At 36.5% G+C, this 16,274-nt stretch overlaps 2 gene segments (V, D, J or C); both read left to right on the top strand.

Annotated features, from left to right (window-relative positions):
* Nucleotides 1–6,360: 6,360 nt before the first annotated feature.
* LOC125615296 lies at nucleotides 6,361–7,051 on the top strand. The segment is given in 2 exon segments: nucleotides 6,361–6,532; nucleotides 6,699–7,051. Coding segments are annotated over 2 exon segments (396 nt in total).
* A 3,430-nt stretch (nucleotides 7,052–10,481) lies between these two features.
* Nucleotides 10,482–11,486, top strand: LOC125615288. The segment is given in 2 exon segments: nucleotides 10,482–10,635; nucleotides 10,806–11,486. Coding segments are annotated over 2 exon segments (525 nt in total).
* The last annotated feature ends 4,788 nt before the right edge of the window (nucleotides 11,487–16,274 follow it).

Below are 16,274 nucleotides of genomic sequence, written 5' to 3'. Positions count from 1 at the left end.
CCCAATGGATTTTAGAACTGTATTTTTCTAGTTCTGTGAAGAATGTCATTGGTGTTTTGACAGGAATTACGTTGAATCTGCATATTGCTATTTGTAGTCTGGTTATCTTAACAATATTAATAACTTATCCATGAATGTGGGAGGTCTTTCCATCGTCTTGTGTCAGTTTTCTCAAACTAGACAAAGACACCATAAATGTACATTGGAGAAAATACAAATTGAGGTTTTTCTGTTGAGGATTTAAAAATTCTATCCCTGTTCTTTATGGTAAACATTTAATCATAATACATTAAGAGAGGTTCTTTTTTGATCTTGTCTGTTTGGGGTTTTGAATGCCTCCTGTATGGGAATGTCCTTCTTTTTCTCAAGGTTTCTAAACATTTTTGTTATTTCCCAAAAGTACTTATTTATGTCATCAGCCTGTATATGAAAATTCTTTTTGATTCCAATGATTCTTAAATTTGATCTCTTAATTTTGTTGCAGAATTTTGTATACTCTGGTCATGATTATGTATTTTTTTCTTTAATACTATTAACATGTTCAAGGCCAGCTGTTTTATCTTCCAACTTTGAGATTCTGTCTTCAGCATGGTCTACTATATTAGAGACTTTCAACTAAACACTTTATTTGATTTTGTTTGCAAGATTTCTATCTGGTTCTTTTTCAATATTTATATCTCCTTATTAAATTTCTCATTCTTTTTCTGTAACAACTTCCTTAATTAATTTGGTTGTTTTTCTGTCTCTCTTGGAATTCATTGATCATTTTTATAATGATTGTTTTGAATTATTTATTGGATATTCATCCACTTCATTATCTCTGGGATCAGTTGCTGGTGAATTATGAACTTTAAAAGGCATTGTGTTGCTTAGGTTTATGTATTTCTTTATAGGATTTTATGCATCTATCAGGATGGATTTGTCTTTCACTCTTAAATGTGGTATTTATGGAATAGCCTTCTGTTACCAATGTGTTTGTCCTAGGGTGATACAGATTCAGAACTCATATGTGTGGTATCCACGGTGTTTGGGTTAATTTTGTTTTTGCTATAGGAGTGGATGTCCATGGTTGGAACATGAGGACACCCCTGACCATTTCTACTTGGGATCTGGTCATTAGTTTTACATTTTTGTCTCTTTAATTTCTTTTATTAAATTGCCACTGAAATTTGAGTTTGGTTAATTTGGTGAGCTGTCTCTTGACTGGGTTTAGTTCACCAGCTGATTCTCTACACTGTGAACTTGTAATGTCCTTATAGATTCACAGAGCATCAAAGAAGGGGGGGGGGGGAAAGAAACATCCAAAGCAAACAATATAGAGCATTAAAATAAATGCCCAGTGCTTACTCTGACCTCTATCACACTAATTATCACAATAACAGTAGTGTTTGGGTGAGCATTTGCCAACAATAAAAACAATAAAGAGCTGTGAAGTAGATCTGGCATTAAAAGAGACAGTAAAGGCTTGTTTTAACTATGCCATCCACAGTATAATAACTGAAACAACATAAATGGTGGAGGCAGGAGTCATATAAACTAAATAGTTACAATAGATGGGAAAATGCAGTTCATTAGAAGAAAAATATACATGATAGAAACATAAAAGAAAGTTTAGAATGTTCAAAATGTAAACAGAGAGAATAAAGGAGACATGTAGCAAGTAATGGCTATAAAGATGGGGTAAAAATATAGAAAAAAACAAAGGGGAGAAAGAAGAAGAGAACCTGGCTGTTAGTATAAGAAGAAAGGAGAGAAACAAGCAAACAGAAGCAAAGCAAAATAGAAAAAAACAAAAATAAACAAACAGAATTTTGTATAAAAATGCAAAAATAAAAACAAACAAAAATATACATACATACATGAACCAATCAGCAGAGTAGCAATACCAAACAAACAAACCAACTAGATTCATAATAAAAAAATGAAAATGGAGTCTTCACAGAGATGGTCAAAGCTCCTGGTGAGTTTTCATGATCACTGCTTATGCCCCACTGTTTTCTTTCTGTTTCTTTTTGAGCTGTGTACCCCTTAGGGAGGGTAAGGGCCAGGGGTTGTTGAATCTTCCTCTTTTTGTATTGCTCACTGAGATAACAGTGGAGTGGCTTAAAACTGAAGCTGGTTGAAATAGCTCTCAGATTCCCCTCTCACCAGCACAAGGTAGGATGGAGTGGGATGTACTGATTGGAGTTTGTCAGACAGACCTGCTCAGTGTACTCCCAGGGTGGGCTGCTGCAGACTTCTAAGAGGGGATTTTCAGCAGCTGGGGCTTAGGTCTCCTCAGGCCTTAGGGAGTTTGCTGAGTAGTATCTACTGTGGAGATATTAGACCAACACATCCCTAGGTCCAGGCAGATGGCAATCCCTGTTGGGAGTCTGGATTTCAGGAACCTCTCATGAATTCCACTCATGGGGCAGGGGAACCAACTCTACATAGGTCTTACATGCTCCACTATCAAAGACAACTGCCATCCGAGGCTTAAACCCTGAGTGTATTCACAACCACCTCTTCAGTTTCCTGGCCCTCTTTAGCTGGTCCCATGAGTTTCCATACCCAAAGGGAAAGCAAGTCAGACTTCCCACCATATTTCCAACTTAAACACCCTTGGGTACAGTCCTCTCTGTTCCTGTTTTACTCATGTTCTGCTTACACACTAGGCTACAAGGTAGAGGCTTGCCAGGACAGAACTGCAATGTTTGCTACAATCTCCTGAGCTCCCATAGCAGCAAGATTCATTGTGATTTCCTCAAGATGACTTTTGCTTCAGCTTGTGTTAGACCAGGATGCAAGAAAAGACCACTGACTCCAACTAAAATCAAGTTAAAGCAAGCTTATTATTTCGACCGGCCGGGCTGCCTCTCCCACCCAAAACCGTGGGAACAAGACAGCAACTACAGCTTTCCTGCAGCCCAGCTTTATAGCCCAGAAAGTTACACAAAGGGGGGTTACAGATAACAAAACTCTGACGAGCATAACACAAATGGTAGTTTACATTTTTGCTGGCCCCAACATCAGAATTTATGAGGGTAATTAGAGCCTCAGAAATGGTCATTATCTGGCCAGGGAAGGCCAATATTTATGAGATGTCACTAAAGTTTCAGAGAGGGCTGCTGTCTGGTCAGAGAGCCAGGCATGGGTGAGTTCAAGGCATGGGCAGGCATTCCAAGCAGGTTCAGAATTTGCAGTAATTTATAGTAAAGCCAAAATTAGCTTTTCATGGCTTTGTGGTGAGATGGCTCCCAATTTTAAGAGAAAATCAGGTTGGGTCTATCACTTGGTGGCTGCCAGTTGATAAACACAGCCCTTTTCAAGTTACTCTACCAGATAGCTGCTAGGCTCTGGATAAGCTATGTTCAGCCTACTTTTCCGATTTCAGATTTTTCCATGACAAATTTGTCCATTGTATTTCTCTCTTTGCTGGTAGTTTCCATCCCCTCTGTGGTAAACGGGTGCCTCTGCTCTTTCTATAACTGGATTGGCCCCAATGTACTCTTTCTTGTTCATTGTTGAGTGCACATGAGTTTCTGAGTCTCTAAGACACTTTGACTATCTGATATTGAATTTTAGTGATTTCCTTCTTTCATCCACCTCATTGAGAAGCAACAGCTGCTGCTTGAATTGTGAGCCATGGAGCAGCTAGAAACATAGATTTCTCTCACCCACCATCTTGAACCACTCCGACAAACTTCTTGCCTCCTTCCTGTTGAACAGGATTGATGAGTAGTGAGAAACTCTTTCACAGAAGCCCAGCCACTTTGGGTTCTGCAGTTTGGGTCTGGCAAAGTCTTGGTCCAAGTAGTTTGACTGCCAGAATAGAAAGTCATGGTGAAAAAGTGTGAAATTTTAGGAAGGAAAGGAGTCTCACTCAGTTTAAGCCATAATTATTCCATCTCTTACTGGCTGCTCGTGGAATGAGGTAAAAGTGATGAGTAATCCTCAATACCCAGATGATTTCTAAGGTCTTTCCTAAAAGTGGAAATGTATATTAATTATCTCAGCTGATCATCCCTTGAAGGAAGGATACCAACACACCAGCATCACTCAAGTATTGCCAGGAAAAATGGTTAGTGAAATTGAGACACTAAGGGCAACATTTTCCTCCTGCAGCCAACAGTATACAAAAATGGCCAAAAAAAATTTTTCCCTGGAGTACATAACTTTCAAGGGCAAATAAATATCTGCAAGAAAAGGGAATTTTTTCAATGAATGAGGGATTTAAGAATTCTAGCTGGGGTGCACGCCTGTAATCCCAGTGGCTCAGGAGGCTGAGGTAGGAGGATTGTGAGTTTAAAGACAGCCTCAAAAAAAGTGAGGTGCTAAGTAATTCAGTGAGACCCTATCTCTAAATAAAGTACAAAATAGGCCTGGGGATGTGGTTTGGTGGTTGAGTGCCCCTGAATTCAATTGCTGGTACACCTCCCCCAAAACAAAAACAAAAACAAAAACAAAAACAAAACAAAACAACAAACAGACAAAAAACAAGAAGAAAACAGGATGAAGCAAAGTGAAACATTTATACACGCACATATGTTTAGTTATCAAGTTGAGATTTATAATAGCAGGTATCCTTAAATCTTTAATGGCACAAGATGTGAATGAAGAGTTAGATTTACTCTGTGTGACTCAAGGAGAGTAGTGAGTACAAATCAGAAGCAAGGGGCTTATAGGAATGAAGTCACCTTGATTTTCCAGAAAACTTTGCTCATGATTAGTTTTGGGGGTCAGTTTCCTATTTGCACTGTCCCTATAGAAGACAGAGGCAGGCTGCCGCAGTCTGGCTGGGCACAAATGTCGCAGTCTGGCTGGGCACACAATCACGAGCCACCACACAGCTTGTAGATTCAAACAGCAACTCTTTATTCCCGAACTCACACCAGCCGTCTACAAACACGTTCTGGGGAAATCCACGTTCTCTGCCCAAATCCACCCCCACTGGGCTTCTGTCTCCCAAAAAATACTGTCTGAATCCCGTGAGAACTCAAGGGGAACTCAGGCAGCAGGATACGTCCTATTCCCAGCAGGAATAATCTTAAACCTGGAACGCCCTAAACCTGAACGCCCTAAACCCTATTATCCTAAACCGGGAACACCCTAAACCTGGAACCGCCCTGGTCCTTGAGCAAGGTCACCTACATGCAATGTCACTGCAAAATGTCCTATTTCCACGAGTCCTTCCACTAAGCAACATGGGGTACGCTGGCAAGGAAATTGTCATACCTACTTTGCTAATGGCTCCCAGCAACAGGCAGTGTCTAACTAGAAGCCTAACTATTTCCTTTCCTAGAAGTTTTAGAAAAATAAAACAAAACAAACAAACAAACAAAAACCTAAAGTAGATGAGAAAGGGTAATTTTTTTCTTTGCAGAGGGAAATGTACCCTGCTGACGTATTTTATCAAAGTTTTGGGGAAAGAAAAAAAGTAATAGAAACTGGGAGAAAAATCAATAGTCAAGGCAATCCCCCACCTCAGGAGGGTTGGCTCATAGTTTATGGGAAATTCCAGGGAAAATATAACATAGTCATTGCATTATATACCTAAAATCCATGTTAATAACAGGAAATAAAATCACATTAAGAAAAAACTTACATGTGCTTACATATTTTGAATCTGTAGTCTGATGTTTTGTGAGGCTATCTCCTCATTCTCTAAGGATTTTGTAGAATAAAAGTCATGAGAAATGGGAAAAAGTTTCTTAGAGCACATCAAATTTCTCATTGAAATTCAACCCAATCTATCTGTCAAACTCTCTAGAGTATTAATAACTCAATAACTCATCCTCATGTTCTTTTACCATTAAGATTTGATCTTTACTTTTTTATCACAAGCATCTTTACAGAAGGAAGAAGTCATGGTTTGACTTTTGGTACTGCACATTCTTTGGGAATGGTGGGTCATGTGCAAGATGGAGGAACAGAGTCTGAGACAATGTGATTTTCAAGTATCCAGTGATTTTGGCTATTTGACACTGATCTTTGGCTTACAGTTTAGTTGTTTATGAGAGTGAATCATGGTGCTTCCTTGATTTCAAACATGTCAAGTCACCAACAGCAACACCAACAACATCTGTGTCAAATTTATTAACAATGACTAAGTAGTGTGTACAACCATCAACTCTGATCTTTATATACTTACTGTAAATCTAATCTCTGATCTAGAATCTACATTGACCTATTTCTCTTTCTATGTATCTTTCTTAGTCCCTGATAAGGTAAAAGACCATTTAACCAGAGTTCAGAGTTCAGTAGTTAGGAATGTGACCACAAGGTGGCAGTCTACCCCAGCTGGTGCAGAATCAATGGGGGTTTATTTCAGTGGATTCTGAATGAATAGGCTTAGGAGAGAAGCAGGGCTTTTTTCTTATTGGTTGGGTTAACAATAAGAGAAGCCACTATAATTGTTAGAGAAAAAAGAAACAAATTGATAACAAAAGTAGCTCTCCTGGGTAGATTGCAAATCTGGATTGATCTCAATTGGGAAGAACAATGAAGACATCTCCCTTTGCTTTATTCATGTTCTTGTGGCTGCAGCTGGACTGTGAGTTGAGGATTTGGGGGAAGCAGAGTATATTAGCAGATGTTCTTTAGACATCTGGGAAGAAGACTGGTTTTTTGCATGTTTTCCATAGTCACTGAAGAAAAGGAATATTCTGAGGAGTAACCACATGCCAACATCATCTTTTTTTCTTTTACTTTCTGCATAGGGATGAGCCAAGGAGAGAAGGTGGAGCAGCACCCTTCTACCCTGAGTGTCCAGGAGGGAGACAGCGCTGTTATCAACTGCACTTATTCAGACAGTGCTTCCAACTACTTCCCTTGGTATAAGCAAGAAACTGGAAAAGGTCCCCAGCACATTATAGACATTCGTTCAAACAAGGAGATAAATCAAGTCCAAAGATTCATTGTTGTGTTGGATAAGAAAGCCAAACACTTCTCCCTGAACATCACAGCCACCCAACCTGGAGACTCAGCTGTCTACTTCTGTGCAGCCAGTACACAATGCTTCCCAGACACCTGCAGCCTGTACTCAAACCTGCCACTGGGCTGAGCTGCTTCCTTTGCATAAAGTTCCCAGTATAACATTTACTATATTTATTTTTAAAAGTGGCAACTATCATATAGACATTAAAAGCACATAATAAAAATGTTAGGTTCATGATAATCCAGAAAGAGTTAGAATATTTTATTGGCTGATTATTGCTTAATAATTATTTTTAAATTTGCATTTTATGTGTATTTAAGGGGTATAATATGGTGTTTGAAAATCATACACATAGCGAAAATTGTCAGGTGATTGAAGAGATGAATAGGGAAGGCATTGGGAAGGAGCTTCCAACTCTAGGTATCTCCATGTGATAAGCAACTCTAAAGCTTAAAGGATTCTTAAAGGGAATTAGAACTGTTTTGCCTTGAAATCTAGTCTTGGAAGATGAGTTTACACCTGCTATTCAGGCTCCTCTCCTATGAATAACCCCTTGTGATCAACATAATCCTTATTGTTGGTGGGCTTTAGACTCTTTAGATATCACATTAGTTATTTTTCTGATTATAAACATTACATAACAAATATTAAAAAGGTAAAATACAAAAAATGTGAAATTTACTGTGCAATAGAAAAAATATGTAATTTGACTCTCTATGTAACCATTTCACTCTCTACATGTATCATATCATTGTGTTATAAACCCAAATTATATGTAGCAAAATTTATTTTAAATAAATGTATTTATTTCCACTTATATATGTCTTTCTTTTTTGATAAGTTACAGTTTGTAATAAAAACTAAATTTATTCATTCACATTTAATTTTAATGGCTATTTTTATTTATTTTCATGGCTATTTTTATCTTTATTTCTGGTGTATGTTAAAAATTTTACAATTTACTATATTTATTTTATATATTTTATATATATATATATATATATATATATATATATATATATATATATTTTTTTTTTTTTTTGCTACCAATGGCTTTTTAGAGTGGAATTATAGCACTAGTGTGACTATTGCCTGAAGTAAAGCCTATACCTAATTAAGTTATTTTAGTAGTAATTAGAACAAAATAAGATAGATGAGAAATATATAATATTCTACTATTAAGGTGAGAAAATACTATTTAAAGTATAAAAAAAGTTAAGGATTGAACAGGAGATAGCACCCTGAGTGGTTCCAATCAGCCAGAGAATTCTATTCTGATAGTCTCTGAGGCACTGTACAGGTGGGACCAGGGCCCGTGTGTTTCACGGATTCTGCAGTAGTGCTCATTTTCTGAGGACTATATGTATAAGGACATTGTCCACAGAATCTTAGTTAAGACCTTTAATGTGAGTTATTTTTAAATTCTTGTCATATAAGGATGAGTAACATTGTACTAGTCGTTAAATGCAACCAAGGATCAATTCGTTGTGCTTTATTTGTTTAACTGGTAGTAAATAGCACTTAATGAGGACAGTTCCAGAGGCATCTTTCTCTGCATTGTTTTCACATCCTCTGTCATTGGGTTTAAGTGACATACATGTTGATTAACTGAAATGCCAGTTGGCATGGTGATGAAAGAGTAGACAATCCTGAGTTTATTTCTCTAGTTAAATTTGTAAAACAATGGAATATGTATGGTTCAGGAGCTACATCTGCCTACTGGTGACCATTTCACAGCAAGAAAACAGACAACTTTGTGTGGGGTGGCTGAGGGGAAGCAAGGTCACACGAACTTAGGTGAACAATATACATTACTTAGGATGTGGGGACTTGAGCAGCAATTAATACAGTAATTAATTTCACCTGATTTTTGTTTTTTATTTTTGGTACTGGGAATGGAACACAGGGCTTCACATATGCCAAGCAAGTGTTCCACCACTGAGCTATACCCCTTGCATAAAGACTTTAGTCAGAAAGGCATGTTTAATTCATCATGATCATCTGCTCAAGCATCACCACTCCCCAGCTTCTATGGTTTCTCTTATGGCCAGCAATGGGTCTTTGTTGCTTATTATGTTGTTCAGTAATGTTTCTAGGACATGTCCTTATCTTTAATGTGCACATTAAAAAGAACGGCTTTTCACAATTTCTCATGCTATGGTGATCTGTCCTAGGGAGGTGTCTGAGGTAACTTAGTATAGGTTTCATGCAGATTTGGGCACACAGAATATGGGAACTTGCTGTGGTTCATTAAAGGTCCTAGTTGAGGCAAAAGGGAAAACTAAGAATTCAAAGGTTTGATAACTTGCTCACCAAACTTTGGTACCTAATCTGGCCTTCATGAACAAGCTGGTCAGGGAAAAATAAATTGAGAAAAGAAGGGGCACTTAATAACAGGATTCACCGTCCAAGGGCTTCCTTTTAAACATTTTAGCAAAGAGAGCTTATTATTATTTTTTTTCCTGCCACTTGGTCAAAGATAGGCAACTGGACAGACAGTGAAAGTGAGAGGAAATATTATTATATCAGTAAGCAGGTGAAGAGAGCTGCAGTGATTAGTAAACACAACTGAGACTTCAGTTGATAAAGTGATTGATGTTTTACCTTAGAATAAAAGACACCAATAGCTCAGTTGATAGAGTATTTGCCTTGTATGCATAAGGCCCTGGGTTTGATTCCCAGCACCACAAAAAAAAAAAGACACCACACACAGGGGAGAGTATACATGACTATGGCCTTTTACCTGTCTGCATAATCCACCACACACAGTGCTTTAAGCAAGTGCCACGTCCCAGGGCCATCACACTGAATTTACCACTTGGTGGAATAGTTTTCCTTCCAGTATGCCCATGTTTGTTTTCAGGTTCAAATATTGTTAAATTTTTAAAATTTTTATTTGTTTTAATTAGTTATACATGACAGTAAATACACTTATATACTTGATATATCATACATAGATGGGATATAATTTCTCATTTTTCTGATTATACATTTTGTAGAATCACATTGATCATACAGTCACATTCATACATTATTATGTCTGTTTCATTCTGCATGTTTCTTATCTCTACATCCCCTGCCTTTCCCTCCTTTCACTTCCCTCTACCTAATCTAAGGTAACACTATTCTTTTTTTTTTTTTTTGCATTACAATTCTTAATACACATATATACAACAATTTTTGTATCTCTGTATATAAAGTGTGTTGGCACCTAATTCAAGTCTTCATACATGTACTTTGTATAATGATGTCCATCACATTCCACCATCCTTGCTAATCCCCTGCCCCCTTCCTTTCCCTCCCACCCCTCTTTCCTATCTATAATTCATCTATTCCTCCCATGCTTTCCCTCCCAATCCCACCATAGAACAGGTACCCGGTTTCCAACTTCCTCTCCCTCCCCCACCCCCCAGCTACAATTACTCAGAACAAATATTGTTAAATTAAGAATTAAATTAAGATGAGAGTCGGGTTGGTGAGATCATCAGCCAGGACACAGAAATGTTTGACAAGACACACACCTACTTTCTGCACCAGGAAGCATCTCTTTCCTGTTCAGGGGCAGCAGCAGCTTGGAGCCCAGCAGTTCCTCCCTCCCCCTGTCAGGCTCCCCTCCCAGTGCAGAGCCCTGAAGTTGAAGAAGAATTTCTTCTGAAGGAAGAAGGCAAACATGGTGCTGCCCAGGCTGCTGAAGCTGGTCATGGTGTTCATGTGGCTGGATAAGGATGATGCCTATGGGAAGGGGCCTTCTTTGGGACCAAGGGACTGGGGGATGGGGTAGTCTTAAAGGGACTTTGGAGGGGATGGTTAGCAATGTGTAAAAGTGCACTTTTTCTTTGTCCCAAACCACTTGTTTCTCAACTTTCTGATTCTGTCCTTTTCCCTTCAGGATCCAGTTTTGCCCAGAAGGTGACTCAGGCCCAGCCAGCCATGTGGGTGCAGGAGAAGGAGGCTGTGAGCCTGCACTGCTCTTATGATACAAGTGAGACAAGTTATGGTCTCCTCTGGTACAAGCAGCCCAGCAGTGGGGAGATGGTCTTCCTCATCCTTCAGAACTCTTACAGCCAGCAAAATGCCACAGAAGGTCGCTACTCAGTGAATTTGCAGAAGGCAAGCAAATCCATCCAGCTTGTCATCTCAGCCTCACAGCTGGGGGATTCAGTGGTGTATTTCTGTGCACTGAGAGAGGGCACAGTGGGAGGACTGTTGGAGGGAGGTGCACAAAAACCCAGGGTCTGCCTAAGACAGCCACCTGCTCTAGGGACCAAGGCAGGGAGTGGGCACCCCAGACAGGAAGTGGCCAGGGCTGTGTCAGCTCATGTCTGGGTTTGGAGGGAAAACACTCAACCCTCTCTAGGTTCATAGACCACATCAGAGTTATCACTAATCAAAGCCAGACATATTCCTGAATCTTTGGATTGAAGGCTGACAGAATTTTTCTGTTACAGAAGATTGAAAAGGAAGAGAAGCTACAACAAACAATGTTGGTTGAAAAATTGGCTAAGGAAGTTCAGAATCATGTGGCTGAAAAAAAATCAATAAAATCTGTATGAATTGTTACATATTCAGATCAATTTGTCCAACAAATATTTATTGAATCAATATTACTTTATTTAAAATAGAGAAGTCCTTTGAATCTCTCTTGTATGTTTCATTTTTAAAAATACCATCTTTATCTTCAATTAGATTTACACAAGTATATTCCTATATATTCTTCTTTATGTGTACACATTTTCAATTGAATTTTATATTATGTACTCATTTTTTCTGGTGCTTAAGAAAAATATAAAGAAAACCTATTTAAAAAATCACATGGGTTATATAGCTAAGAATTTCTACCTTTTAAAGTTGCAGTATATTTGTACTATCTAGATATTTAAATTTTATTTTATGGAGCTAGCTTTACCTTAATACAACACCTTATAAAGAGAGAACAATAAAAACATTCACTCTTGAATACAGATACAAATTTTTAAATGAAGAAATTATAAATAAGAATAACACAATAGTGAAGATTGATTTTTATAAAAGGTATTTACTTATATATTCATTTATTCAAAATAATGACCAGTGAGTCCCTCTTATGTGACCACTTTGAACAGACACTTATCCTATCTGTGGCCTTGTTACCACATCTGGGATGAAAGAACCTAACTTCTATACTACTGGTAAACCTGACCTGCACCAATCTTGTATCAATCTTACCCATAAAATCGTCAATCATTAGTGACTCTTGGAGAGACATTGTGAAGAGACAAGAGAATGAGTTCTCTCCTTTCTCTGCTCGTCCTTTCCTTCATCTTTTCTCCAAGAACATTTAGTTCACCATGCAGAACATTTTGCACTCCTCCAGTCCTGCTGTGCTCAATCAAGGGTTCCATAGTCCACATCTTCATTTACTCTGATTTCCTCCTTCTACCTCCAACCCTATTTTCTCATCCCCTAAAATGAGAATGTAGTGATTGGTCAATAAGTGAACTTGCCTTGAANATATATATATATATATATAAAATTTAAATATTATTATTAAATATTATTATTTAAAAATATTTAAAAATATTATTTAAAATATTTTATATATATATTATTTCGAATATTCGAAATAAAAAAACTCAATCCTAAAAGAAACCCATTTAACAAATGGGCAAATGAACTAAACAGACTCTTTTCAAAAGAAAAATACAATTGGTGTACAATTACATAAAAAAGTGCTTCATATATTTAGCCATCAGGGAAATGAAAATCAAAACTATACTGAGAATCCTTCTCACTCCAAAAAGAATAGCTATCATAAAGTATAATAATAATAATAAATGCTGGTGAGGATGTGGGGTAAAAGGAAAGATTATACACTGTTAGCAGAAAAGAAATCAGTACAGTATGGAGTTTCTTCAAAAAACTGAACACATAATTACTCTATTATCCTGCAATACCATCCCTTGGTATTTATCCAAAAGAATTACAATCAGAACATTTTAGAGATCCATGTGTACCTATGTTTGTTGTAGCACCATTCCTAATAGCCAAGTTATGGAACCACCCTAGGTATCCATCAACAGATGAATGGATAATGAAAAACTGGTATATATACACAATGAAGTTATATTCAGCCATAAAGAAGAATAAAATTATGTCCTTTGCAGGAAAATGGATGGAACTGAAGATCATCATGATAAGAAAAGTAAGCTAGACTAAGAAAATCAAGGACTTCATGTTTTCTTTGTTTTGTGGAAGTTAATGGAAACAGAGGAAGAGAAAAAGAAAGAACTTCATGAAGGTAGATAGATACCAATAGGGTAGTGAAGGAGATATGGGGAAGGAAGACAGCAGAGTAAGGGGAGGTACTGGGGAGTGAAATTAATTAAATTATGTTATATGCATATACCAATATGCCACAGTGAAACTCACCATTCTGTATAATTAATATGCACCAACTTAAAAAAATGACCACTTTAATGACTTTTTTTTTGGTGCTGGGGATTGAACCCAGGGTCTTGTGCATACAAGGCAAGCACCCTACCAACTGAGCTATACTCCCAGTCTAACCACCTTAGTGATTTTAAGTGTACTGTTCAGTTAAGTATATTGACATTGTTGTGCAGCTGTCATCTCTAGAAATGTTTTTAAAAACATTTCAACATCATCCCAATTTATTTTGCTGTCTCCTCATATATCAGAGTAGAAATTTGTAACTAATTTTCCAGAATTTATTTCTAGCATGGTTCTGGGTCAGAGTCTGACAATAGGATCTGGATTTGTCATGTGCTTATTGATTATGGACCAAAAGTGAGAAGTAAAAAATCAATAGCTAAGAGCAAGGACTTAGGAGCTATGTTTCCTGTGTTCCAATTTGACTTTGAAAGCCTTATCATTGGGATCTTGGTCAATCAAGTTACTAAATTTTTAACTCCCATTTAGAGTGGGGATTAAATAGATTAATACATATGTAAACCTGGCCCATAGCAGTGCTCAGGAAGCATTATGATAATAACAACTATTATGAAATTTCTGTAATATTAAGAAATTGAGAAGCTGTGTTTAGAGAGTAAAAGTTATTCTTCTCTTGGTTAATCATTTAGCAGATAATAAATAAGAAAAACTAATGAGTATGTAGGCTTCATATGTATAATGTATTGCATCAGGAACTTTGGTTCTACTGATTAGCAGTGTAGAATATTGATTGGCTTTACCAGAATAAAACTATCACAGTAAATTTATAAATTGAGGAACAGGATACATTGAGGAATAAGAATTTAACCAATAGGTAGTATTCCAAGCATATGGAGAGAAGAATGTAGAACAAATAAATTTTAAAAGTATTCTCAAAAGATCATTGTGACACAAAAAGATAAATGGAAGCTTATGAAGAAATAGAAATTATAATTCAGTCTTAAGGAGAGACACATATAGAATTTCTTAATTAGATAAATATTTATTAAACAAGAATAAGTGACTGGTATTTTTTGTAGATATAAGGAGTAGAGTAATGAACAAGAGACAAATGCAAACACAAGAGAGCTTCCTTCATGAGGCTTGGCTCTCACTTTGTTTATAGTGTTCAATTTCCTTTGCAGAAATGTCCTGTGAGATTTGAGTTCCAACACAGGCTTTTGCTTTGGTTACTTTAGTGACTGGCAAGTTTCATATAGTGTTGAAAAGTCATAGGCATAGACGTTTTGAATCTTAATAAATGATGTAACCATGGACAGAGTTTCTTAGAGCACCTACAGTTCCTCATTTGTAATAATGTGTAGCTGACCACCTGGTTGTAAGAACTTCATGAATTAAATCATATGACTTTAATTATCAAATTGTTATTAGAAAACAATTTTTCAACTAATGGTAATTATTCCTGGACTGAGATTGGATGATGTAATTAAAGTAATTTAAGAAAAAATAAAACTTAAGAATGGATTAAATCTTATTTCATTCTCTTGATACTGATTGTATTTTTTTCCACCATGATTATGCCTGTGTCAGCTTTTGTTTCACAATGACCTAATCCCATACAAATATTTAAACTGATTTTAATGACTTTCTTGTTTGTTTGTTTTTCTCTCCTGGACTTCAGGCATAGGAAATGATAATTTCTTGTTTCTGATGGAATTTAATGTAAATTCTATTATAAAACAAAAAAAGTTTGATGGATCAAGGCTCATGTATAACATCAGTATGCTGCACCACCATGCCAAAAACTACATTCATAATTAGAAGCTCACTTAATAGATTTCTGGATTGGAAAGGATAAAAAGAAACTTTCTAAATTTTTCTTCGAGAAGGGATGCTTTTCAATGAATGGTAACTGCTCAATAATATTATAAAAGGAAAAAAAAAAGAAAGAAAAATCTTAAGAAGAATTAAATTAAATTAAATCACAGTTTAATTTCTTGGTACACATAAACAGCTATACTTTTCTATGAAATGTCTATTTTCTGCATTTGTATTTATTAACTTGCTCCTTTCGCTTTGCATTAAATTTAGGTATTTCTATACCAGAAAACCAATTTTAAATAATTGTATTTTTAAGTAATTGCTTACTTTATTTATAGAGATGTATTTTAAAAATGTGATCACTTTTAAATATTGTTCCTAATTATCTCATAATATAGACAGTGTTTCAAATAACATTATTATATTATCATTTTAATGGAAATAGAATTGCTTAAATAAGGGAAAAACATATAATACTGAATGCCTAATATCCTTGAAAATATTTTCCCCCAAACTGTTTTCATCAGTAGCACACAATAATGTGGATTTTCCATTACTTTACTAATTATTAATGATATTAAAGTAGCCATTTTGTTAAATAAATATTTCCACATGAGCCTGACTCATTTTCATCCTTCAGATCTTAGTCCAAATATCACAACGGTAGAGAATTTCTTTAACATCTGCTGTTCTTCCTGACTAAAGTAGCCTATTAACCTGCACAGTTATATATTTGCTTTTTAAAAACTAAAACAACATTAAAAAACATCACAGTCCATCACATACAAAAAGTATCCTTCATACAGTTAATTTATTTAAAAAATGTCTTGTTAGGGTCTGTAAACAAGTCAAGATGGCGCCTGGCCTTTTGCCAGAGGGAGTGGTTTGTGAAGTAACATCAGCGAGCCATTAAGTGTGGAGATTCCTTATTGGTTGACTGCTGTATCTAGTTTATGTTAATTAAGATAAGCTGTGTGTAATGTATATATACCCTCCTGTCCTACAATAAACGGCTCCTACTCCTGCTGTATCAATGTACACAAGTTGTTCTTCACACCCTGGTTAGTTTGCTGTAGCCAGACTGCGGCAATGTCTAAAAAGCATTATTCTGGTCTAGGTTACCTTCTTGCTCCCCCCCCCCCCCCCC

This window comes from Marmota marmota, unplaced genomic scaffold (genome assembly GCF_001458135.2).
Source record: "Marmota marmota marmota unplaced genomic scaffold, marMar, whole genome shotgun sequence".
In the NCBI taxonomy this organism is placed as follows: domain Eukaryota; kingdom Metazoa; phylum Chordata; class Mammalia; order Rodentia; family Sciuridae; genus Marmota; species Marmota marmota.
This window is presented reverse-complemented; position numbering and strand designations above follow the sequence as displayed.